Source organism: Bombina bombina, chromosome 5 (genome assembly GCF_027579735.1).
Source record: "Bombina bombina isolate aBomBom1 chromosome 5, aBomBom1.pri, whole genome shotgun sequence".
Lineage (NCBI taxonomy): Eukaryota > Metazoa > Chordata > Amphibia > Anura > Bombinatoridae > Bombina > Bombina bombina.
Genome location: NC_069503.1, coordinates 616,307,359 through 616,333,274, shown reverse-complemented (window position 1 = coordinate 616,333,274; position 25,916 = coordinate 616,307,359). Strand labels below are relative to the sequence as shown.

Here is a 25,916-nt window from a genome sequence, read left to right as displayed (position 1 = left end):
CACTCAATACCAAGCTACCCAGATACGGGTCATGGTCCAGGAATCCCCAGGCAGAGCTGATGGATGCTTTAGCAGTGCCTTGGGGGTTAAGCCTAGTTTACATTTTTCCTCGTTGCCACTTCTACCTCGGGTAGTGGTCCGCATCAAGCAGGAGCAAGCCTCGACTATTCTAATTGCTCCGTCGTGGCTGCGCAGGATGTGGTTTGCGGACCTGGTGGGGATGTTGTCATTTCCTCCATAGAGGTTGCCCTGTCACAGGGATCTGCTGGAGCAGGGTCCTTTTTGTTCACCAAAATCTAGATTCTCTGAGGCTGACTGCGTGGAGAATGAATGCTTAGTCCTAGCCAATACTCTTATTCAGGCCAGAAAGCTGGTCACCCGTCGCATCTACCATAAGGTGTGGAGGACCTACTTATTCTGGTGTGAAGAACGTTGATTCCCCTGGCATAAGGTCAGGGTAATCCAGGATTCTGTCCTTTCTTCAAGATGGGTTGGAGAAGGGACTTGCTGCTAGTTCCTTAAAGGGACAGATTTCAGCTCTATCAGTGTTATTACACAAGAGGCTCGCCGAGATTCCTGATATTCAGTCTTTTGTTCAGGCTCTATCTAGAATCAGGCCTGTATTTAGACATTCTGCTCCTCCGTGGAGTTTAAATTTTGTGCTTAAGGTTTTGCAGAGGGCTCTGTTTGAGCCAATGCATTCGGTTGACATTAAGTTACTGTCTTGGAAGGTTATTTCTATTAGCTATTGCTTCGACACGCTGAGTCTCTGAGATGGCGGCCTTGCAATGTGAGCCTCCTTACCTAGTTTTTCATGCTAATAAGGCTGTTCTTCAAACTGGTTTGGGTTTTCTCCCTAAGGTTGTGTCTGATTGCAACATCAATCAGGAGATCGTAGTTCCTTCCTTGTGTCCTAATTTCAAAGCCTGAACCCCATCCAAATTATGAAGTAATCGTTCCTTCAAAGAAGAAATTCGAAGGAACGATTCATAATTTGGATGGGGTTCAGGCTTTGAAATTCTATCTTCTGGCTACGAAGGATTTTAGACAGACTTTGGCATTGTTTGTTGTTTATTCTGGGAAGCACAGAGGGCAGAAGGCTTCTTCCACTTCCCTATCTTTTTGGTTGAGGAGCATCATCCGCTTAGCGTATGAAACAGCGGGTCATAAGCCTCCTCAGAGGATTATGGCTCATTCAACTAGAGCTGTGGCTTCTTCTTGGGCCTTCAAGAATGAGGCCTCTATGGAGCAGATTTGTATGGTAGCTACTTGGTCCTCCTTACATACTTTTTCAAAGTTTTACAAATTTGATGTTTTTACTTCGGCTGACGCTGCTTTTGGGAGAAAGGTTTTGCAGGCTGTGGTGCCCTCAGAATAGGGTCTGCATCTTTTACCCTCCCGTTTTCATTCAGTGTCCTCTAGAGCTTGTGTATATGTATGTTTCCCACAAGTAAGGAATGAAGCCATGGATTATTCGCATATTAAGATGGAAAACATAAAATATGCTTACCAGATAATTTCCTTTCCATCTGTATGAGGAGAGTCCACAGCCCCCGCTCGTTTTCTCCGTTGTGCGGACCAAAATTTTTGTTATTCTTCTGGCACCTTATATACCCTGATATTTCTCTTACTTTTGCTTGTTCCCTCAGCAGAATGACTGGGGGATGAGGGGAGTGGGGGAGGTATTTTAGCCTTTGGCTGGGGTGTCTTTTTCTCCTCCTGGTGGCCAGGTTCTGTATTCCCACAAGTAAGGAATGAAGCTGTGAACTCTCCTCATACAGATGGAAAGGAAATTATCTGGTAAGCATGATTTATGTTTTTCAGGGTTATTTAAAGGGATACTAAACCCACATTTTTTCTTCATGATTCAGATAGAGCATGCCATTTTAAGCAACTTTCTAATGTCCTCATTTCTTCAACTTTTCTTCTTTCTATTGCTATCTTTATTTAAAAAGCAGGAATATAAAGCTTGGGAGCCGGCCCATTTTAGGTTCAGCACCCTGGATAGCGCTTGCTTATTGGTTGCTACATTCAGCCAACCAATAAGCAGGTGTAATCTAGGTTCTGAAACAAAAATGGGCTCCTTAGCTTTACGTTCCTGCTTTTTAAATAAAGATAGCAAGAGAATGAAGGAAAATTGATTATAGGAGTAAATTAGAAAGTTGCTTAAAATTGCATGCTCTATCTGAATCTTGTCTGATAGTTTCCTTACCTTTATTATGAATCAAGCTAGTGCAGCTCAGGCCTCTGGTTCATCAGCTTATCCTTTAGTATGGAGATCCTCAAGAAAAATGAACCCCTTCCAACTTATATTTTATTTGTAAGAATTCTCAGGTATCCCCTCCTGCGCAGCTATGTACACTATGTTCTTAGTCTGTTTCTAACTCTAAACAGAGTTTTGTTGCACTTCCTTTTATTTTAGAGTGTTCACAGTCTCTGTGTTATTATGGCTACACCCAGGATGGTTCTGCTGAATTTTATCCTAAATGTAAGGAATATATTTACTCTGCTATTAATGAAGTGTTAGCTGTTATTCTTCCAGCTGTTAAGCATAGACACTTGCAATGATTGAAAGGTGGGCCTTTGACTCATCTGGGACTTCCCTATCTAAGTTCCCCATGATTCTGATTATTCTTCCTCTAAAGGGCGGGCTTTCTGAGTCTCAGGACATTGTTGCTGTGGCAGAAGATGTCTTTTAATTTCAAGCTTGAGCATATTCATATGTTTTTATAGCTTTCGAAGTGGGGGTTTGCCTGCTACAGTTGAGCAACCAGGCAAAATGATTGATAACATTTTTTTAAGGTAGTACTTAGACAGCCTTCTTTTTTTTCCCATTCCTGATTCAGTTTCTGAACTCGTTTCTAAGGAATTACAGAAGCCAAGTATTTCCTTTGTTCCATTTGCTAAATACAAATGTTCCCGCTTCCTCCTGCTAACAGAGATTAGGGAAATTATTCCTTAAGTGGATGCAGCTATATCCATTCTTGCCAGGCATATTACTATTCTTTTTGAGGAATGTTCCTCTTTTAAGGATCATCTGAACAGGAGACTTGAAGCTGCAACACACTAAGATCTGGGTTTGCACATAAATAAATCTGGCTCCAAAAAGAGCCAAATGCTGCTACACGCAGTCATATTCGTTAATCCTTTATAGGAAAGAACAATTTATGCTTATATCTATATTATTTTTGTATCCCCATTTACGGGATACTGTTGGAATTTGTTTAGAATTCTTAAAGTTCCTGCAGGAAGGTTTGGAGAAAGGTTTGTTGGCTAGTTCACGTAAAAGTCAGTAAACCAGTTATTGTCCAGTTTCTTCTCCTTGAAATCTTAATCTGTCTTTGAGGATTTTTCAGGCTCCTCCCTGTAAACATATGCATGATTTAGATCAGGGATATCAAGCTTATTGTATCCGGGGGCCACTGGAACAGAGTGAATGCTCTGGAACTAAATATAATAGAAGCTGGAAGTGACATTTACCCAAGTAGTAGTACATGGTAGGAGCTGTAGTTTATAAACATACTCAGTGTCAGTGGCGTAGCGTGGGGGGGGGCCACAGGGGCGGTTGCCCCGGGCGCAAAATTCTTAGGGGCGCAAAATTTCAAAAGAAATTTGCGCCCCTAAGGAATTTAATTCGTTATAAACATTGCAGGCGGCAGGGCCGTGGTGGTTGCTTGTAAGGGAGCCGCCTGCCAATTCATAAGGTGCACTACTAGGATTGCCACTTGCCCCGGTATTAATAATTAGGGGGGGTTGAAGAATGTGCGTGAGTCAGTCACACTTATCATCAAGGGAAGTGAGGAGGAGGCCCTGACTGCAGCCTGAAGTGCATCATGATGAGGCCACGGACCATGGTCGATAGTCAAACCAGTCCTCCTCTCAACTCGCCTCCCAAAGACCCAAGTCCCACCCAGTCATGTGATCTCGTTGGTGTGCGGGTGCGGTGTGGCTGTGAGCTGCTAGTACGACTAGTCCGACAGAGGTGGCCAGGCCGTGACCCTGTTCAACTTCTTCCTAATGATATGATCTGCAGTTTTTTCTAGGTAAAATATTTTTTTAAAATTTGTTTTATAAAAAAAGAGTTTCCTCTGTATTACCTGCTTTGAGAATTACTCACCTGCCTGCTTGCCTGCTCTATAATATATATTTATATATAATATATATATATATATTATACTGTATATACAAGTATATATTATATATATATATATATTTATATATATATATATATATACAAACATATATATTTTATATATATATATACACACATATTAAATATATATATATATATAATATAGTAATATATATATATATATATATATATATATATATATATATACATATATAATATAAATAATATGTGTATATATATATATATATATATAAAAAATTGATTTCATATTGAATTTGTGGCTGCGAGAAGCCATGCCCCCAAGCCACACCCTGAGACACACCCTCTCCACCCCCTTTTAAAAAGTGTCCAGGAATATTCTGGGCAAAAGGTAGCAACCCTATGCGCTACCGTGCGCACTCACAAATGCATCACTGTACTGGTGGAAGAGACTCAGTCAGTGCTAATGGGTTAGGGGGCACAATACTTGCCTTGCCCTGGGTGCTGACAACCCACGCTACGCCACTGCTCAGTGTATATTTATCTTGTGAGTGCTAAGTGAAGTGGTCATTCTGGAACTGAATAAAAAGTGACATTTATCCAAGCAGTGTATAATTGGAGTCTACTCTGGACAATGCATGCTTGTCTGTATATTTATTGTGTTAGCACTATATAGAACCTCAATTTCTTACCCCTCTAAGAATCCTAAAAAAATGATGGGGCCAAATGAATAATTTACCTAATAAACAAGGGAGGGCCAAATAAAACTATTTTAAGGGCCGCATGTGGCCCAAGAGCCTGTACTTTAACACCACTGGTTTAGATCTTCAGCTTATATCTTGAAATGCTCTTTTTTTTAGCTTTGTCTTACAAACCTCCTTTCTTTCCTATGACATGGAGAGTCCATGACGTCATTCCAATTACTAGTGGGATATTCACTCCTGGCCAGCAGCAGAGCTGTTAAGTGTCACTTCCCTTACCCATAACCCCCAGTCATTCTCTTTGCCTCTGTCAATGGAGGATGTGCGAAGTTGGTGTCTGAATATATTTAATCCTTTTATGGGTATTTTTCCCTGCAAGCAAGGATTGGGGTTTAGCTGTGTCCACCTCAATCTCTTTAGTAAGGCTTTTAGCAGTTAGAAAGTTTTGAGGTTGTCCTTGCTTTGTTTCTAACATTGTTGCTACCCTAGTTATAGAAAGCCAGAGTTGGTTATTCTGTTCTTTCTTTTTCTACAGGTCTCTGATATGAGTATGTGTCCTTTCACACCTTTTAAGCTGTCTTCCTGACAGACAGCTGGATTTGCAGGCAAGTGCTTTTGTCTTCTATGTCTTGGAGACTTGCACTGGGAAAGATTTCTTTCGTTCGTGTTAATGTCAAGAGTCCATGAGTAGTGACATATGGCATATACATTCCTACCAGGAGACCTTAGTTTTATAAACTTTGCCTCCTATGAAGGTGGTGAAGCAAGTTGTGCTTGATTTCTTCTGTGATATGCACTTCTAAGCATTATGAAGCCCAATTCCTCTGAGTACATGGTTTGTCAGAGGGATGTGAAGGGAGTATTGCCTGTTGATTTTATGGTTTTACCCATGGGAAAAACTATCCAAAGGCTCTCTGTAATCAGTCACAGGGATTCATCTCCTACCTCCCTTTTCAGATCGACGTTATACTCTTATACCATTACCTCTGCTGATATTTTTTAGTACTGGTTTGGCTGTCTGCTATATGTGGATGGGGGTCTTCTGGTAAGTATGTGTAATTTTTTTAAGAAACTCTCAGCTATGTTTGGCGTTTTTAGATTATTTTGTAAAGTTTTAAATATATCTGTTTGCTTATATTTGCCATTAGTCAGGTCTATGTATATTTCCCTTTTTTGCAGACTATCGGTTTCAGTATGGAAATTATGTTTGGGAAGATTATTTCTCTTACCTGGGGTTCCAGTTCTTCGTCCAAGGGTGATCTCCAAGATCATAATGGAACAATCTTATGTGTTTCTGATAGCATCAGCATGGCCTCACAGGTTTTGGTATCCGGATCTTTCCCAGATGTTCAGTTGCCAACCTTGGCCACTTCCTTTAAGGCCAGAACTTCTGTCTCAAGGGCCGTTTTTTCCATCAGGATCTCAAATCTCTAAATTTAAAGGTATGGAAATTGAACGCTTAGTTCTTAGTCATAGAGGTTTCTCTGTTTCAGTGATTAGCACTATGTTACAGGCTCGTAAATCTGTTTAAAGGAAGATTTATTATCGGGTTTGGAAAACTTATTTCATGGTGCTCCTCTCAAAAAATTTCTTGGCATTCTTTTAGAATTCCTAGGATTTTACAGTTTCTTCAGGATGGTTTGGATAAGGGTTTGAGTTTCTGAGTTGTCGGCTCTCTTGTGAGTCTCCTTATCTAAATTTTCCATCAAGATAAAGCTGTTTTGCAGACTTCGTTTAAATTTCTGCCTAAAGTTGTGAATTCTAACAACATTAATAGGGAAATTGTTGTTCCTTCCTTGTGTCCTAATCCTAAGAATTCTCTTGAAAGATCTCTACATTCTTTGGATGTGGTAAGAGCTTTGAAATACTATGTTGAGGCTACTAAGGATTTCAGAAAGACTTCTAGTTTTTTTGTTATTTTCTCTGGTTCCAGGAAAGGTCAGAAAGCCTCGGCCATTTCTCTGCCTCAGAGAATTACAGCTCATTCTACTAGATCAGTTGCCACATCTTGGGCTTTCAAGAATGAAGCTTCAGTTGACCAGATTTGCAAAGCAGCAACTTCGTCGTCTTTGCATACATTTTCAAAATGTTACCATTTTGATGTATTTGCTTCTTCTGAAGCAGTCTTTGGTAGAAAAGTTCTTCAGGCAGCTGTCTGTTTGATTCTATTGCCTATGTTTTGAGTTTTTTTAAATTTTTTAAGAAAACTTAATTATTATTTGGATTTAATTTCTCAGCAGAAATAGCTGTTTTTATTTTTATCCCATATGTCATTAGCTCATGTACTCTTTCCACTTACATGAAAGAAAACATAATTTATGTAAGAACTTACATGATAAATTCATTTCTTTCATAGTGGCAAAAGTTTGAGACCCGCCCTATTTTTTTGGTGGTTATGATTTTTTTTGTATAAAAGCACATTATTTTTCCAGTTCCTCTTTTTTTATATGCTTTTTTACTCCTTTTTACACCTCACTACGTGGCTATATGTTAAACTAAGGTATGAGTGTGGTGGGAGGTGTATTTACAGGCATTTTGAGGTTTGGGAAACTTTCCCCCCTTCTGGTAGGAATGTATATCCCACATGTCACTAGCTCATGGACTCTTGCCACTATAAAGGAAATTAATTTATCAGGTAAGTTCTTACATAAATTATTCTTTTGGGACATAATCCTTTATGTAGGATTTATTTTTAGGCAGTGTGCAGGCACTTATTGTATGCAAGGAGACTAAGGAGTTAATGTCTTTCCTTATTGTTTATGGGTCAGTACCTCTGTGGCTGAAAGATATCTTTATTTTGTCAGTAACGTTCTCAGATGTATGGATATATGACTTTTATTTGGGGACTTTGGATGTTTAGGGCAACATTTACATCCCTGGTTTTCTTTTTCACTCTGAGTATTCTTTAGAGATGCACTCTCTTAGTTTGTTGCACAATTTCTCTTTCTGTCGGTCATGTGACTTCCCGTCCTTCCACTTGAGATACTGAGCGGAGCGGTGTCATTTCTATGTGAATTTTCTTCTGTGACGACTTGTTTGACCGATCTGCAGGAGAGATTCTTGCATTTGGACAATTTTTGAGGTTGAGGTAGGGCACCTCAGGCTGACTTAGGTGTAGAGGTGCATATTTTATTTTTTCATTATTTGGATATACTTAGCGCTTTTGCTCTCTGAGAAAATACATTTCTTCTTAAAGTGACAGTAGTCATTTGTTAATTATTTTTCATTCTTTTTTTGGGGGGGTATTAATACAGCTATGGATACTGATCAAGAGTCTGTTTCTCTTGATAAATGTTTGTGTTTAGAGGCCCAAATTGTTTTACCTTTGCAATTTTGTTCTTCATGTTTAGTTAGGACCCTAAAGTTTAACGATAAATCAATGCCTTCTGAGCCTATTGTTTCTCAGGATAATGCTGTTCAGGATATGCCACAGCTTTCTCCTCAAACGTCCCAAGCCTCAATGGCATCACATATAGTGCACTGCGGTTCCTCTCAGCCTCCTGGAGGCGTGAATTTGCCAGTAGATTTATCTGCACAGATATCTTCTGTGGTGTCTGTGGCTTTATCTGCTTTTCTCATTGCGGGTAAGAGCAAGAGGAAAAAAAAATCATTTTTCTTCTAGTAAGGTGTCTGTTCCATCTTCTTCTGCGATGGTTGACCTCCCCCATAAGTCGGATGAGAAGTATACCTCGGTAGCTTCTGAGGGTGAGATCTCAGATTCTGGCAGTGCAAATCCTTTGACTGATTCTGAAGAAGTCTGTCGCTGTCAACCCTAAAAAATCTAGTAAGCTTAATAAATACTATGATGTTCCTTCCTCTGTGGAAGTATTTCCTGTTCCAGACAGTGTGTCAGAGATCATATCGCAGGAATTGGACAAACCAGGGATTCCCTTTTCCCCTACTCCCCGTTTTTAAAAAGATGTTTCCTGTTGCTGACTCCATTCTGAACTCATGGCGCACTGTGCCTAAGGTGGAAGCGCTATTTCTACTCTAGCCAAAAGAACTACGAGGATAGCTGTTCTTTTAAGGATCCCATGGATAAAAAATCTTGAGGCTTATTTAAAAAAGATGTATGTTCATCAGGGATTACAATGGCAACATGCTGCTAGTATTGCTACGGTTGCGAGCGCAGCATCTTTTCTCCAACATTGGTGTGTCCGGTCCACGGCGTCATCCATTACTTGTGGGAATATTCTCTTCCCCAACAGGAACTGGCAAAGAGCACAGCAAAAGCTGCCCATATAGCCCCTCCTCAGGCTCCGCCCCCCAGTCATTCTCTTTGCCGCTCTGAACAAGTAGCATCTCCACGGAGATAGTGAAGAGTATGTGGTGTTTAGTTGTAGTTTTTTATTCTGCTATCAACAAGAGTTCCCTTTTTGGGAACAATAATAGATTCTTTAGAAATGAAGATCTTCCTGACAGAAGTCAGAAAGACAAAGCTTCTAAACGCTTGTCAAGTTCTTCACTCTATTCTGCAGCCTTCCATAGCTCAGTGCATGGAAGTAGTAGGATTGATGGTTGCAGCAATGGACATAGTTCATTTTGCTCAAATTCATCTAAGACCATTACAACTGTGTATGCTCAATCAGTGGAATGGGGACTATGCAGACTTGTCTCCACAGATTCAAGTAGACCAGATGACCAGAGACTCACTCCGTTGGTGGTTGACCCAGGATCACCTGTCTCAGGGAATGAGTTTCCGCAGACCAGAGTGGGTCATTGTCACGACCGACGCCAGTCTATTAGGCTGGGGCGTGGTCTGGGATTCCCTGAAAGCTCAGGGTCTATGGTCTCGGGAAGAGTCTCTTCTCCCGATAAACATCCTGGAACTGAGAGCGATATTCGATGCTCTCCGGGCTTGGCCTCAACTAGCGAAGGCCGGATTCATAAGATTCCAGTCAGACAACATGACGACTGTAGCTTACATCAACCATCAGGGAGGAACAAAGAGTTCCTTGGCGATGAGAGAGGTATCCAAGATCATCAAATGGGCGGAGGATCACTCCTGCCATCTATCTGCAATTCACATCCCAGGAGTAGACAACTGGGAGGCGGATTATCTGAGTCGTCAGACTTTCCATCCGGGAGAGTGGGAACGCCACCCGGAGGTTTTTGCCCAGTTGACTCAATTATGGGGCATTCCAGACATGGATCTGATGGCGTCTCGTCAGAACTTCAAGGTTCCTTGCTACGGGTCCAGATCCAGGGATCCCAAGGCGACTCTAGTGGATGCATTAGTGGCGCCTTGGTCGTTCAACCTAGCTTATGCGTTTCCACCGTTCCCTCTCCTTCCCAGGCTCGTAGCCAGGATCAAACAGGAGAAGGCCTCGGTGATTCTGATAGCTCCTGCGTGGCCGCGCAGGACTTGGTATGCAGACCTGGTGAATATGTCATCGGCTCCACCATGGAAGCTACCTTTGAGACAGGATCTTCTAGTACAAGGTCCATTCGAACATCCAAATCTAGTCTCTCTGCAGCTGACTGCTTGGAAATTGAACGCTTGATTTTATCCAAGCGTGGGTTTTCAAATTCAGTGATAGATACTCTGGTTCAAGCCAGAAAACCTGTGACTAGAAAGATTTACCATAAAATATGGAAAAAATATATCTGTTGGTGTGAATCCAAGGGATTCTCCTGGAGTAAGATTAAAATTCCTAAGATTCTCTCCTTTCTTCAAGAAGGTTTGGATAAAGGGTTGTCAGCGAGTTCTCTAAAAGGACAGATTTCTGCTTTATCTGTCTTGTTACACAAACGACTGGCAGCTGTGCCAGATGTACAAGCTTTTGTACAGGCTTTGGTCAGAATCAAGCCTGTTTACAGACCCATGACTCCTCCTTGGAGTCTAAATTTAGTTCTTTCAGTTCTTCAAGGGGTTCCGTTAGTAACTTGATATCTATGGAATGTAAAGGTTCAATCTTGGAAAGTTCTGTTTTTGGTTGCTATTTCTTCTGCTAGAAGAGTTTCTGAATTATCTGCTTTGCAGTGTGATCCACCCTATCTGGTGTTCCATTCAGATAAGGTCGTTTTGCGTACTAAGCCTGGTTTTCTTCCAAAAGTTGTTTCCAACAAGAATATTAACCAGGAAATAGTTGTTCCTTCTCTGTGTCCGAATCCAGTTTCAAAGAAGGAACATTTGTTACACAATTTAGATGTAGTTCGTGCTTTAAAGTTCTATTTAGAAGCAACAAAGGATTTTAGACAAACCTCATCTTTGTTTGTTGTTTACTCTGGTAAGAGGAGAGGACAAAAAGCTACTGCTACCTCTCTTTCTTTCTGGCTGAAAAGCATTATCCGATTGGCTTATGAGCCTGCCGGACGGCAGCCTCCTGAACGAATCACAGCTCACTCTACTAGGGCTGTGGCTTCCACATGAGCCTTCAAGAACGAGGCTTCTGTTGATCAGATATGTAAGGCAGCGACTTGGTCTTCTCTGCACACTTTTGCCAAATGCTACAAATTTGATACTTATGCTTCTTCGGCGGCTATTTTTGGGAGAAAGGTTTTGCAAGCCATGGTGCCTTCCGTTTAGGTAACCTGATTTGCTCCCTCCCTTCATCCGTGTCCTAAAGCTTTGGTATTGGTTCCCACAAGTAATGGATGACGCCATGGACCGGACACACCAATGTTGGAGAAAACAGAATTTATGCTTACCTGATAAATTACTTTCTCCAACGGTGTGTCCGGTCCACGGCCCGCCCTGGTTTTTTAATCAGGTTTGAAAAATTTCTTTCTCTATACACTACAGCACCCTATAGTTTCTCCTTTTTTTCTCCTAACCGTCGGTCGAATGACTGGGGGGCGGAGCCTGAGGAGGGGCTATATGGGCAGCTTTTGCTGTGCTCTTTGCCATTTCCTGTTGGGGAAGAGAATATTCCCACAAGTAATGGATGACGCCGTGGACCGGACACACCGTTGGAGAAAGTAATTTATCAGGTAAGCATAAATTCTGTTATTTTAGAGGAAACTTCTTTAAAGGTTATCCAAGATAGGATCAAAGCTCTTAAACTGGCCAATTCCTTTATTTCTGATGCCAACATGCAAGTTATTAGACTGGGAGCCAAGATGTCTAGCTTTACGGTTCTAGCTCCCAGAGCCCTATGGCTAAAATCTTGGTCAGCTGACGCTACTTCAAAGTCCAATCTCCTGTCTTTACCTTATAAGGGTAAGACCCTTTTTGGTCCTGGTCTGGCAGAGATCATTTCTGAGATTACAGGTGGAAAGGGGTATTTTCTATCTCAGAACAAGAAGAATAGACCTAAGGGTCGCCAAAGCTCAAATTTTCGTTCCATTCGTAACTTCAAAGGGCAAAAGTCCCCCTCTTCCTCCTCCAAGCAGGAGCAGTCCAAGAACTCCTGGAGATCCAGTCAGCCTTGGAATAAGGGGATGCAAGCACAGAAGCCTTCATCTGAGGCTAAATCAGCATGAAGGGTCTGCCCCCGGTCTGGTATTGGATCAAGTGGGGGGAAGACTTTCGTTTGTTCGTCAAGCTTGGATACGCGATGTCTCAGATCCTTGGACTGTGGACATAGTATCTCAGGGTTACAAAATAGGATTCAAGACTTGTCCTCCCAGAGGCAGATTCATCCTCTCAAGGCGATCTGCAGACCAGATAAAGAGTCCTTCTGAAGCTACGTTCAGGACCTATGCTCCCTGGGAGTGATTGTTCCAGTTCCTGTAAGGAAAGGATACTATTCAAATCTATTTGTGGTTCCGATCTAAAATGTCTCAACAAATTCCTCAGGGTGCCGTCCTTCAAGATGGAAATTATTTGTTCTATTCTTTCTTTGGTCCAATAGGGTCAGTTCATGACGACCATAGACCTGAAGGACGTGTATCTGCATGGTCCCATTCACAGGGATCATCACCAGTTCCTGAGATTCGCTTTTCTAGACAAGCACTTTCAATTTGCTGCTCTTCCGTTTGGCCTTGCCACAGCTCCCAGAATTTTCACTAAGGTTCCTGGGGCTATTTTAGCAGTTGTCAGGTCTCAGAAATTTGCGGTGGCACCTTACCTGGATGACATCTTGGTTCAAGCATCATCTTTTCAACTAGCAAATGCTCATACAGAGATCTTGTTGTCTTTTCTACGTTCCCACGGATGGACAGTGAATCTGAAGAGTTCCCTTATTCTAGATACAATGGTGTGTTTCTTATGGACCATCATAGATTCCCTATCCATAAAGATTTTTCTGAAGGATGTCAGAAAATCCAAACTTCTTGCTTCATGTCTCTCTCTCTCTCTCTCTCTCTCTCTCTCTCTCTCTCTCTCTCTCTCCAGTCTACTGTTCATCCATCAGTGGCTTAATGCATGGAGGTAATTGGTCTGAAGGTTGTCTCCATGGACATTATTCCTTTTGCTTGTTTCCATCTGAGATCTCTGCAAATATGCATGCTCAGTCAATGGAACGGAGACCATTCAGATCTATTTCAGAGGATATATCTGCATCCTCTAACAAGAGACTCTCTCGTGTGGTTGATTTCTCAGGATTTTCTGTCTCAGGGCACATGCTTCTGGAGACCCTCCTGGTTGATTGTGACCACAGACGCCAGCCTGCTAGGCTGGGGAGCAGTCTGGGGCTCGTTAAAAGTTCAGGGCCTGTGGACTCAGGAGGTATCATCTCTTCCCATAAACATCTTAGAGTTGAGAGCGATCTTCAATGCCTTGATAGCTTGGCCTCAGTTGTCTTTAGCCCGGTTTATCAGATTCCAGACGGACAACCTTACCTCAGTGACTTACATTAATCACTAGGGAGGAACTTGGGAGTTCCTTGGCCATGAAAGAGGTGACTCGCATTATTCAGTGGGCGGAAGCCCACAATTGCCTGCCATCCACATTCCAGGAGTGGACAACTGGGAGGCGGATTTTCTGAGCAGACAGACCTTTCATGCCGGGGAGTGGGCTCTACATACAGAGGTGTTCACCAGGATAACGCTCAGGTGGGGGTGCCAGAGTTGGATCATATGGCGTCTTGTCAGAACACCAAGCTTCCAAGGTACGGTTCAAGGTACAGAGATCCTCAGGCCTCCCTGATAGCCTGATAGATGCTCTGGTGGTTCCTTGTGATTTCAGTCTAGCATACCTGTTTCCTCCTTTTGCTCTCCTTCCACGAGTCATTTCTCGTAAGCAGGAGAGAGCGTCTGTAATTCTAATAGCTCCTGCATGACCTCGCAGGATCTGGTTTACGCACCTGGTGAAGATGTCATCTCTTCCTCCTTGGAGGTTACTTCTGAGGAAGGACCTTCTAATTCGGTGTCCTTTCGTCCATCCAAATCTAGTTTCTCTGAAGCTGACTGCTTGGAGATTGAACGCTTAGATATCATTGATACCATGCTTCAGGCTCGCAAACTGGTTACTCGTAAAATTTACCATAAGGTATGGCACAAATACCTATTTTTGTGTGAATCGAAGGGCTTCTCTTGGAGTAGGGTCAGGATTCCTAGAATTGTGTATTTTCTCCAGGAAGGTCTGGAGAAGGGTTTGTCGGTGAGATTTCTGTACTGTCTATTCTTTAGCATAAACGTTTGGCGGATGTGCCAGATGTTCAATTTTTTTGTCAGGCCCTGGCTAGAATCAGGCCTGTGTTTAAATCTGTTGCTCCTCCTTGGAGCTTGAACCTTGTTCTTTAAAGTTTTGCAGCAGGCTCCGTTTGAGCAAATGCATTCTGTAGATATTAAGTTATCTTGCAAAGTTTTGTTCCTTATTGCTATTTCCTCTGCTCGCAGAGTTTCTGAACTCTTGGCTCTGCAGTGTGATTCCCCTTACCTTATTTTTCATGCGGATAAAGCGGTCCTGCATACTAAATTGGGGTTTCTCCCTAAGGTGGTTTCGGATTGAAACATTAATCAGGAAATTGTTGTTCCTTCTTTTTGTCCTAATCCTCCTTCTCATAAGGAACGTCTTTTGCATAACTTGGATGTTGTGCGTGCTCTAAAATTTTACCTACAGGCTACTAAAGATTTTCATCAGTCTTCTGCCCTGTTTGTTTGTTTCTCAGGAAAGCGTAAGAGTCAGAAGGCCACTTCTATTTCTCTTTCCCCCGAGAAGTATGATTCGTTTTGCTTATGGGGCTGCTGGTCAGCAGCTTCCTGAGAGAATTACGGCTCATTCCACTAGGTCTGTCTCTTCTTGGACTTTCAAAAATGAAGCGTTTGTGGAACAGGTTTGCAAAGTACAAACATGGTCCTATCTGCATACTTATTCCAAATTCTACAAATTTGATACTTTTGCCTCGGCTAAGGCCTCTTTTGGGATAAAGGTTCTTTAAGCGGTGGTGCCTTCTGTTTAGGTCTGCCTGTCTTGCTCTCCCTCCCTGTTCATTCTGTGTCCTCTAGCTTGGGTATTGGTTCCCACTAGTAATTGGAATGACGTTGTGGACTCTCCATGTCATAGGAAAGAAAACAAAATGTATGCTTACCTGATAAATTTCTTTCTTTCCGGACATGGAGAGTCCACGACCCCATCCTTAAAGAAGACTGTATTTTTTGTTAAACCTCAGGCACCTCTACACCTTTGTGTTATCATCTTTTTCCATTTCCCTTCCGCTGAATGACTGGGGCTTATGGGTAAGGGAAGTGACACTTAACAGCTCTGCTGGAGTGCTCTCTGCCTCCTCCTGCTGGCCAGGAGTGAATATCCCACTAGTAATTGGAATGACGTTGTGGACTCTCCATGTCCGGAAAGAAAGAAAGAAATTTATCAGGTAAGCATACATTTTATTTTCATAACTTTTCATCAGGAGGCTGTGACACACTGCAAGCGATGCAGTGCGAGGCTAAGCAGCTGCTTCGCTCCGCATCACTTCTGAAGATCAAATATTTCATCTCTGAGCGCTCAAATACGCGCTCTCACGCAGCAGAGTGCTCATAGATGAAAAGGCAGGACACACTAAGCGCGCACAGCCGCATCTACTAGCTGCGTGCCGCTCCGCTTGCAGTGTGTCACAGCCTTAAGGCTGTTCTTTGCATTAGTTATTCCTTTTTTCCTAACATGGTATCTACAGATACTATCAACAAAGAAATTTTAAGGAGTAATTTCTTCACAACTTGGATTATGTGACAGCTCTTAAATATTATAGGGAAGCCACTTTTCTAAGCCTTGCAAATGTCAAAAAGCTATGGCTCTTGGCTTACGGCCTTAAAGGGATAGTATACACCAAAAATGTTATTCTTTAAAAATATAGATAATCCCTTTATTTACCATTCCCCAGTTTTGCATACCCAACACTGTTATATTAATATATTTTTTACCTCTGTAATTACTTTGTATCTAAGCCTCTGCAGACTGCCTCCTTTTCTCAGATCTTTTGACAGACTTGCATTTCAGGCAATTAGTACTGACTCATAAATAACTCCATGTGCATGAGAACAATGTTATTTATATGAAACACAAGAACTAGCTGTGAAAAACTGTCAAATGCATTCAGATATATGGGGCGGTCTTCAAGGGCTTAGAAATTAGCATATGAGCCTACCTAAGTTTAGCTTTTAACTGAGAATACCAAGAGAATAAAGCACATTTGATGATAATAAAAGTAAATTAGAACGTTGTTTAAAATTACATGTGCTATCTGAATCATGAAAGTTTAATTTGAACTTTACTATCCCTTTAATCGTAAGGCATATTTGATTGTGGGGAGGACTGCCCCAGCGTGTATTACTGCTCATGCTACTAAGCAGTTCTGCTGTCTGTAGTGCCTGATCATTAACATACTTGCCTTTTCTGTTTGTCTTCCTCCACCCCCATTTCATGGTGATCTTGGGGACTTCACTGCTTGGGTATAGATTCCCACACGTTATATTGTTGAACTCATGGTCTCTAACCATCTGATGAAAGAAAACTAAATGTATTCTTCCTGATAAATTCATTTATTTCATGATGGTTAGTCCACAAGCCCCACCATTTTTGTTCAGGTGGCGGCAGTGTTTATTTTTCCTTTGTTTTATCTGTCCTCCTTTTTTTCTTTCTTCTATCTACTTGACTATATGTATTTTTGAAGATTCAGGGAGGGGTTTAAAGCTCTGGAATGTTGTGGTGTGTTTGCCTCCTCTTAGTAGTTAGGCAGGTGGATAATCTCCCACAAATGATGACTCATGAACTCTTACCATCATGAATGAAATGAATTTATTAGGTAACATAACTTTTTTTTTTTTGGAGCATTATATTGCAATGTATGTGTGTTTTCTTCGATTTTTTTCCAAAGAGCTTGCTGATTGGTAGCTGACATTTAGCCAACAATAAGCAAGCATAACCCAGGTGCTGAGCCTAAAATTGGCTGGCTCTTATGCTTTACTTTCCTGCTTTTTAAATAAAGATAGCAAGAGAATTAAGAAATATTGATAATAGGAGTAAATTAGAAAATTGCTTACAACTACATGTTCTATCTGAATCATTCAAGAAAAAAATTGGGTTTAGTGTCCGTTTAAATTTTTAGCAGCCTTCAGCCAATCACAAAATGCATATACATATATAATATGGACTCTGCACATGCTCAGTTGGAACTGGTGCCTCAATATGCATATGGCTCTCGTGGCACATCGTTTGAGAAACACTAATTATAGACCATTGATCTAGAGATATTTTATCCAAAAAATTATAAATTCTATTCCAATAGCAAACATTATGTTCCTTTAGTAATGTTCAAATACTTAGGAATGGGTTAATGATCATGATCTCCCAAAAAAATGCTCTTCTAGTAAAGGGACAATAAAGTCAAAATTAAACTTTGATTCAGAGCATGCAATTGTAAACCATTTTGTAATGTATTTCTATTATCTGATTTGCATTGTTCTTTTGGTATCCTTTGTATTTAGTTGTGCAGAAATGCACTACTGGGAGCTAGCTGATGGTGGCTGAACATATATGCCTCTTGTAATAAGCTCACTTGATATTTTCTGCTTTTTTACTTCAGCAAAGGATACGAAAAGAATGAAGCAAATTTCATAATAGAAGTAAATTTGAAAGTTGTTTAAAATTGTATGCTCTATCTGCATTATGAAAGAAAGAGAAACAAATGTGAGTTCCCTTTAACTAATAAGGTGGTATTTCCTGAACCTAAACTTCTTGTAAATTGAAAAGGACTTGCACATAATCTATTTAAAGTTTGAGTGCCAGTGAGTCCAATTAATATTTGTGAGCGTATGTACTACTGATTTTAACCGTTTTATAGTGGAGTGGTATAAGAAAATCAAAACTTTAATGAGTCCGAGTATATTCCACTGCCATATAGTACTAAAAACGTGTGCATGCTCTTGAGCCTACTTGGGTATGCTCTTCAACAAAGTATAACGAGAGAACAAAATAAATTTAAAAACAAAAAGGAATTTGGATATCTTTTTTTTTTAATTACTTGCTCTTTTGTCTTTCATATCATTTGTATTACTATAAAGAATAATAACTATGTCCTGTTTCTGTTTTTCTAGTTTATTTTGATCAGGGATCTTGAGAGTAACTTTTACACATTTTTTTGCAGAATGAAAAGGGCACTATTGATCTAAGAGAATACGTCATTGCTTTGTCTGTAGTGTGCAGACCTTCGAAGACATTAGAAACTATTCAACTGGCTTTTAAGGTATATTAATGTTTTATGTTACTTTAGTCACATTGTACACAGACTACTAGTTTACAGGTGTATTTATTTAGTGAACTGTACATTATGTACTTGATTTTATGTTTATTTTAGCATCATTTGTTATAGCACTCTTTACCCTGTGATGGACACCAGCTCTACGTTCAGCCCTCTGAGGTTTCCTCTGGAACCTTGCTGTATGAAGATATTATTATTTTTATCTTCCTCTCATTCATACTGCTAATTTGTGCTGTAACTTGACACTTTTTGCTGTGGTCTCTTAAAGGGACACTGAACTCAAATTTTTTTCTTTCATGGTTCAGATAGAGCATGAATTTTTAATCGACTTGCTAATTTACTCCTATTATAAATTTTTCTTTGTTCTCTTGCTATCTTTATTTTAAAAGCAGGAATGTAAATCTTAGCAGCCAGACCATGTTAAGTTCAGCACCATGGATAGTGCTTGCTTATTGGAGGCTGACATTTACCCACCAATAAGCAAGCATAACCCAGGTTCTCAACCAAAAATGGGCCAGCTCCTATGCATCACATTTCTGCTTTTTAAATAAAGATAGCAAGAGAATGAAGAAAAATTGCTAATAGGAGTAAATTAGAAAGTTGCTTAAAATTACATGCGCTATCTGAGTCATGAAAGAAATAATTTGGGTTGCGTGTCCCTTTTAAGCATGTTTAAAATTAATGGTAATGTGTAGCTATTTTGATAATTTACATGTACAGCATTTCATTGTACAATTTTATATTACCGAATATGAAAATGAATGCTATTTGAGATTTTTAAATACATGTGTATTTTAAAGGGACATCAAACACAGTCTAACTGCTTTGCTATCTATTTTCTTTTACCTTAATAATAACAATTTAACTAGTTTAAGTTAACTAAAGAAAAATAACCATTACCTTTTTAAAGGGCACCAAAACAAATATTGGCTATTTAAATAAAGTTTTTAATGTAGAAAGTTTGCCATATACATGCATTAGCTATTTTGCTGCTAAATCTGGTAAAATGAGAAAAAAAGTTGCAGTTCTTTCACTGCATTTGCATATGGACATAATACACACTAGTTAGAGTGCTAGGTTTTTCCCCTCACTCCCTAACTAGCCTTCTCACAGCCAGGAAGTCACTGTATAACAGCCCTGGCTTTCTCATGCTGAAGCTCTCTGTGTAATAGGGCTGTGTACAAATCTGCAGTTTCACAGTCACTGCTGTTACTAGACTGAAACAGCAACAACATTGCTCTGCATTAAAGGGTTTTAAGCAGAAGAATAATATGTGCTGCAAACATCCACAAAGCAGCCTAAACGTACTCTGTAGTTTTCCCTACTGTGTGGTGCAGATGGAGCACACTATTTCAAGAGACTTCTCTATTGAAATTTATTATGAAATGCACTTTATTCATCATTTTATTAAATGATGAATAAAGTGCATTTCATAATAAATTTCAATGGAGAAGGGTTTTAGAGCAGAAATGCATTACTAGGCACTAGCTGGTGATTGGTGGCTACACACATATGCCTCTTGTCCTTGGCTCAACTTATGTGTACAGCTAGCACCTAATTGTGAACTTCTGTTCTGAAGCTGAATTTAATTATGAGTTTAACTCATTTTGCTGTGGTTAAAAATATAGTTGTGTGCAAACAAATGTGCAAAAATTAATGCACAACATTTTATTGTATTTTGTTTTTGCCCTTCATTTTAATCAGACTGCACAGCGTCTTTATCTCGGTAGATAAAACAGGAAGAACTGCAGGGGTTAGTTGCTTAGTGAAAACAATGAAATATAACTAAATAAAAAAGCCCTCTGGAGTGATATAGAGAAAGGCAACCACTTAATTTATTGCTTCGTCTCTGTATTGTGCACGCTAAGCTGAAGGGCATGATTTATTAGTTTTTTTTTAGAAAGCACCACGCACTGCTTCTGTCACAGGTTACAAGAATTCTTAAGTTCCAAGATGGCGTGTGGTGATGCAGAGTTTCACTAATCAGAATTTGTGAAGGAATAAGGATTTAACTTTTTTCATCTTTATGCAGTTTTTTTCCTCTTCTTAAAATAAATTGAATCCGTATTAAAGTAAGTCAAAAAAGATAGGTGCTGTATGTTTGTTTATATAAATCTCCTTAGCATAAATAGGGTATCCACCTAGCTGGCATTTTACTGAAATTGTTGAGACTAAAATCTCTACTACAAAATGGACACGTTAAATCTGAATGAAAAGTAATGTCTCATAATTAAATACAAATACTACTATGTTTTTGATGTTGCTAACCCTAACTGTAAAAATACTGCATGCTATGTGTTATAAAATCTGTTAATTGCTTTCCTTTTATGTAAGTTGCTATTTGTAAAATAAATCTTTTATATTTTTATAGATGTACCAATCAGACACAGATGAAACGATAGTTGAAGATGATTTAACTGTCATTTTGAAGACTGCATTGGGCGTATCAGAACTTAATGTAACAGATCTTTTCAGAGCAATAGATGAGGAAGGAAAAAATAAAATTACATACGGTAAGTTTTTGCTGTTGTACACACAGTATATACTTCTTTTGCAGTGTACTCAGACCCCATTAAAATCATTATATGATTTTATACTGTAGCATTTAGTTTGTGATTCGCTTTTTCTTCTGTTATGTGTGATCAGTCCACGGGTCATCATTACTTCTGGGATATAACTCCTCCCCAACAGGAAATGCAAGAGGATTCACCCAGCAGAGCTGCATATAGCTCCTCCCCTCTACGTCAGTCCCAGTCATTCTCTTGCACCCAACGACTAGATAGGATGTGTGAGAGGACTATGGTGATTTTACTTAGTTTTTATGACTTCAATCAAAAGTTTGTTATTTTAAAATAGCACCGGAGCGTGTTATTACTTCTCTGGCAGAGTTTGAGGAAGAATCTGACAGAGATTTTTTACTATGATTTTAACCGGAGTCGTTAAGATCATATTGCTGTTCTCGACCATCTGAGGGAGGTAAAGGCTTCAGATCAGGGGACAGCGGGCAGATGAATCTGCATTGAGGTATGTGGCAGTTTTTATTTTCTGAATGGAATTGATGAGAAAAGCCTGCCATACCGTTAAAATGACATGTATGTATACACTTCAGTATTCTGGGGATGGTATTTCACCGGAACTACTGTGTTAAAGGTCACTAATCCTTTTAATAACTATTCTCATGTTAAACGTTTTTGCTGGAATGTAGAATCGTTTACATTGCTGAGGTACTGTGTGAATAAAGATTTGGGCATTATTTTCCACTTGGCAGTTTTTTGCTTTAATTGTGACAGTTTCGTTTCTCTTCACTGCTGTGTGGGAGAGGGAGGGGCCGTTTTTGGCGCTCTTTGCTACGCATCAAAAAATTCCAGTCAGCTACTTTTATATTTCCTGCATGATCCGGTTCATCTCTGACAGATCTCAGGGGTCTTCAAACTTCTTTGAAGGGAGGTAAATTCTCTCAGCAGAGCTGTGAGAATTCTTATAGTGACTGTGAATAAAAAACGTTGTTTTGTTTTTCTTATGTACAAATTTAATTAGTGTTGTTTTTTACTAATGGGAACAAACCTTTGCTAAAAGTTGTGTTGTTTTAAAGTTTGATGCTATAACTGTTTTTCAGTTCATTATTTCAACTGTCATTTAATCGTTAGTACCTCTTTGAGGCACAGTGCGTTTTTTTGCTAAAAAAGATTATAACCAAGTTGTAAGTTTTTTTGCTAGTGTGTTAAACATGTCTGACTCAGAGGAAGATATCTGTGTCATTTGTTCCAATGCCAAGGTGGAGCCCAATAGAAATTTATGTACTAACTGTATTGATGCTACTTTAAATAAAAGTCAATCTGTACAATGTGAACAAATTTCACCAAACAGCGAGGGGAGAGTTATGCCGACTAACTCGCCTCACGCGACAGTACCTGCATCTCCCGCCCGGGAGGTGCGTGATATTTTGGCGCCTAGTACATCTGGGCGGCCATTACAGATAACATTACAAGATATGGCTACTGTTATGACTGAAGTTTTGTCTAAATTACCAGAACTAAGAGGCAAGCGTGATCACTCTGGGGTGAGAACAGAGTGCGCTGACAATGCTAGGGCCATGTCTGATACTGCGTCACAGCTCGCAGAGCATGAGGACGGAGAGCTTCATTCTGTGGGTGACGGTTCTGATCCAAACAGATTGGACTCAGATATTTCAAATTTTAAATTTAAATTGGAGAACCTCCGTGTACTACTAGGGGAGGTCTTAGCAGCTCTCAACGATTGTAACACCGTTGCAATACCAGAGAAACTGTGTAGGTTGGATAAATACTTTGCGGTACCGGCGAGTACTGACGTTTTTCCTATACCTAAGAGACTAACTGAAATTGTTACTAAGGAGTGGGATAGACCCGGTGTGCCGTTCTCACCCCCTCCAATATTTAGAAAGATGTTTCCAATAGACGCCACCACTCGGGACTTATGGCAAACGGTCCCCAAGGTGGAGGGAGCAGTTTCTACTTTAGCTAAGCGTACCACTATCCCGGTGGAGGATAGCTGTGCTTTCTCAGATCCAATGGATAAAAAATTAGAGGGTTACCTTAAGAAAATGTTTGTTCAACAAGGTTTTATATTACAACCCCTTGCATGTATCGCGCCGATTACGGCTGCGGCAGCATTTTGGATTGAGTCGCTTGAAGAGAACCTTAGTTCCTCTACGCTAGACGACATTACGGACAGGCTTAGAGTCCTTAAACTAGCTAATTCTTTCATTTCGGAGGCCGTAGTACATTTAACCAAACTTACGGCTAAGAACTCAGGATTCGCCATACAGGCACGCAGGGCACTGTGGCTAAAATCCTGGTCAGCTGATGTTACTTCTAAGTCCAAATTACTTAATATACCTTTCAAGGGGCAGTCCTTATTCGGGCCCGGTTTGAAAGAAATTATCGCTGACATTACGGGAGGTAAGGGCCACGCCCTACCTCAAGACAAGGCCAAAGCTAAGGCTAGACAGTCTAATTTTCGTCCCTTTCGGAATTTCAAAACAGGAGCAGCATCAACCTCCACTGCACCAAAACAGGAAGGAGCTGTTGCTCGTTACAGGCAAGGCTGGAAGCCTAACCAGTCCTGGAACAAAAGCAAGCAGGCCAGGAAACCTGCTGCTGCCCCAAAGACAGCATGAACCGAGAGCCCCCGATCCGGGACCGGATCTAGTAGGGGGCAGACTCTCTCTCTTCGCCCAGGCCTGGGCAAGAGATGTTCAGGATCCCTGGGCACTAGAGATCATATCTCAGGGATACCTTCTAGACTTCAAATTATCTCCCCCAAGAGGGAGATTTCATCTGTCAAGGTTGTCAACAAACCAGATAAAGAAAGAAGCGTTTCTACGCTGCGTACAAGATCTGTTAACAATGGGAGTGATCCATCCGGTTCCGTGGTCGGAACAAGGACAAGGGTTCTACTCAAACCTGTTTGTGGTTCCCAAAAAAGAGGGAACTTTCAGGCCAATCTTAGATTTAAAGACTCTAAACAAATTCCTAAGAGTTCCATCGTTCAAAATGGAAACTATTCGGACAATCTTACCCATGATCCAAGAGGGTCAGTACATGACCACAGTGGATTTAAAGGATGCTTACCTTCACATACCGATCCACAAAGATCATCACCGGTATCTAAGGTTTGCCTTCTTAGACAGGCACTACCAGTTTGTAGCTCTTCCATTCGGATTGGCTACGGCTCCAAGAATCTTCACAAAGGTTCTGGGTGCCCTTCTAGCGGTACTAAGACCGCGAGGGATTTCGGTAGCTCCGTACCTAGACGACATTCTAATACAAGCTTCAAGCTTTCAAACTGCCAAGTCTCATACAGAGTTAGTTCTGGCATTTCTAAGGTCGCATGGATGGAAAGTGAACGAAAAGAAGAGTTCTCTCTTTCCTCTCACAAGAGTTCCATTCTTGGGGACTCTTATAGATTCTGTAGAGATGAAGATTTACCTGACAGAAGACAGGTTAACAAAACTTCAAAATGCATGCCGCGTCCTTCATCCCATTCAACACCCGTCAGTAGCTCAATGCATGGAGGTGATCGGCTTAATGGTAGCGGCAATGGACATAGTACCTTTTGCACGCCTACACCTCAGACCGCTGCAATTATGCATGCTAAGTCAGTGGAATGGGGATTACTCAGATTTGTCCCCTACTCTGAATCTGAATCAAGAGACCAGAAATTCTCTTCTATGGTGGCTTTATCGGCCACACCTGTCCAGGGGGATGCCATTCAGCAGGCCAGACTGGACAATTGTAACAACAGACGCCAGCCTACTAGGTTGGGGCGCTGTCTGGAATTCTCTGAAGACTCAGGGACTATGGAATCAGGAGGAGAGTCTCCTTCCAATAAACATTCTGGAATTGAGAGCAGTTCTCAATGCCCTTCTGGCTTGGCCCCAGTTAATAACTCGGGGGTTCATCAGGTTTCAGTCGGACAACATCACGACTGTAGCTTACATCAACCATCAGGGAGGGACAAGAAGCTCCCTAGCAATGATGGAAGTATCAAAGATAATTCGCTGGGCAGAGTCTCACTCTTGCCACCTGTCAGCAATCCACATCCCGGGAGTGGAGAACTGGGAGGCGGATTTCTTGAGTCGCCAGACTCTTCATCCGGGGGAGTGGGAACTTCATCCGGAGGTCTTTGCCCAAATACTTCGACGTTGGGGCAAACCAGAGATAGATCTCATGGCGTCTCGCCAGAACGCCAAACTTCCTCGCTACGGGTCCAGATCCAGGGATCCGGGAGCAGTTCTGATAGATGCTTTGACAGCACCTTGGAACTTCAGGATGGCTTATGTGTTTCCACCCTTCCCGCTGCTTCCTCGATTGATTGCCAAAATCAAACAGGAGAGAGCATCAGTAATTCTAATAGCACCTGCTTGGCCACGCAGGACTTGGTATGCAGATCTAGTGGACATGTCATCCTGTCCGCCTTGGTCTCTACCTCTAAGACAGGACCTTCTGATACAGGGTCCATTCAAACATCAAAATCTAACTTCTCTGAAGCTGACTGCTTGGAAATTGAACGCTTGATTTTATCAAAACGTGGTTTTTCTGAGTCGGTTATTGATACCCTGATTCAGGCTAGGAAGCCTGTTACCAGAAGGATTTACCATAAAATATGGCGGAAATACCTATACTGGTGCGAATCCAAAGGTTACTCCTGGAGTAAGGTTAGGATCGCTAGGATATTGTCTTTTCTACAAAAAGGTTTAGAAAAGGGTTTATCAGCTAGTTCATTAAAGGGACAGATTTCAGCTCTGTCCATCTTGTTACACAGACGTCTGTCAGAAAATCCAGACGTCCAGTCCTTTTGTCAGGCTTTAGCTAGGATCAAGCCTGTGTTTAAACTTAGTTCTTAACGTTTTACAGGGTGTTCCGTTTGAACCCCTTCATTCCATTGATATAAAAATGTTATCTTGGAAAGTTCTGTTTTTAATGGCTATTTCCTCGGCTCGAAGAGTCTCTGAGTTATCAGCCTTACATTGTGATTCCC

The 25,916-nt window shown here is 40.9% G+C and overlaps 1 protein-coding gene across 1 annotated transcript in view; it reads left to right on the top strand.

Annotated features, from left to right (window-relative positions):
• The window catches only part of LPCAT1 (lysophosphatidylcholine acyltransferase 1), a 451,016-nt gene that overhangs the window by 407,401 nt on the left and 17,699 nt on the right, over positions 1–25,916 (top strand). The window contains exons 12-13 of the mRNA XM_053714577.1: positions 18,282–18,380; positions 20,767–20,908. Of these exons, the coding sequence (XP_053570552.1) occupies positions 18,282–18,380; positions 20,767–20,908 (241 nt within the window). The remainder of the gene's footprint in view (positions 1–18,281; positions 18,381–20,766; positions 20,909–25,916) is intronic.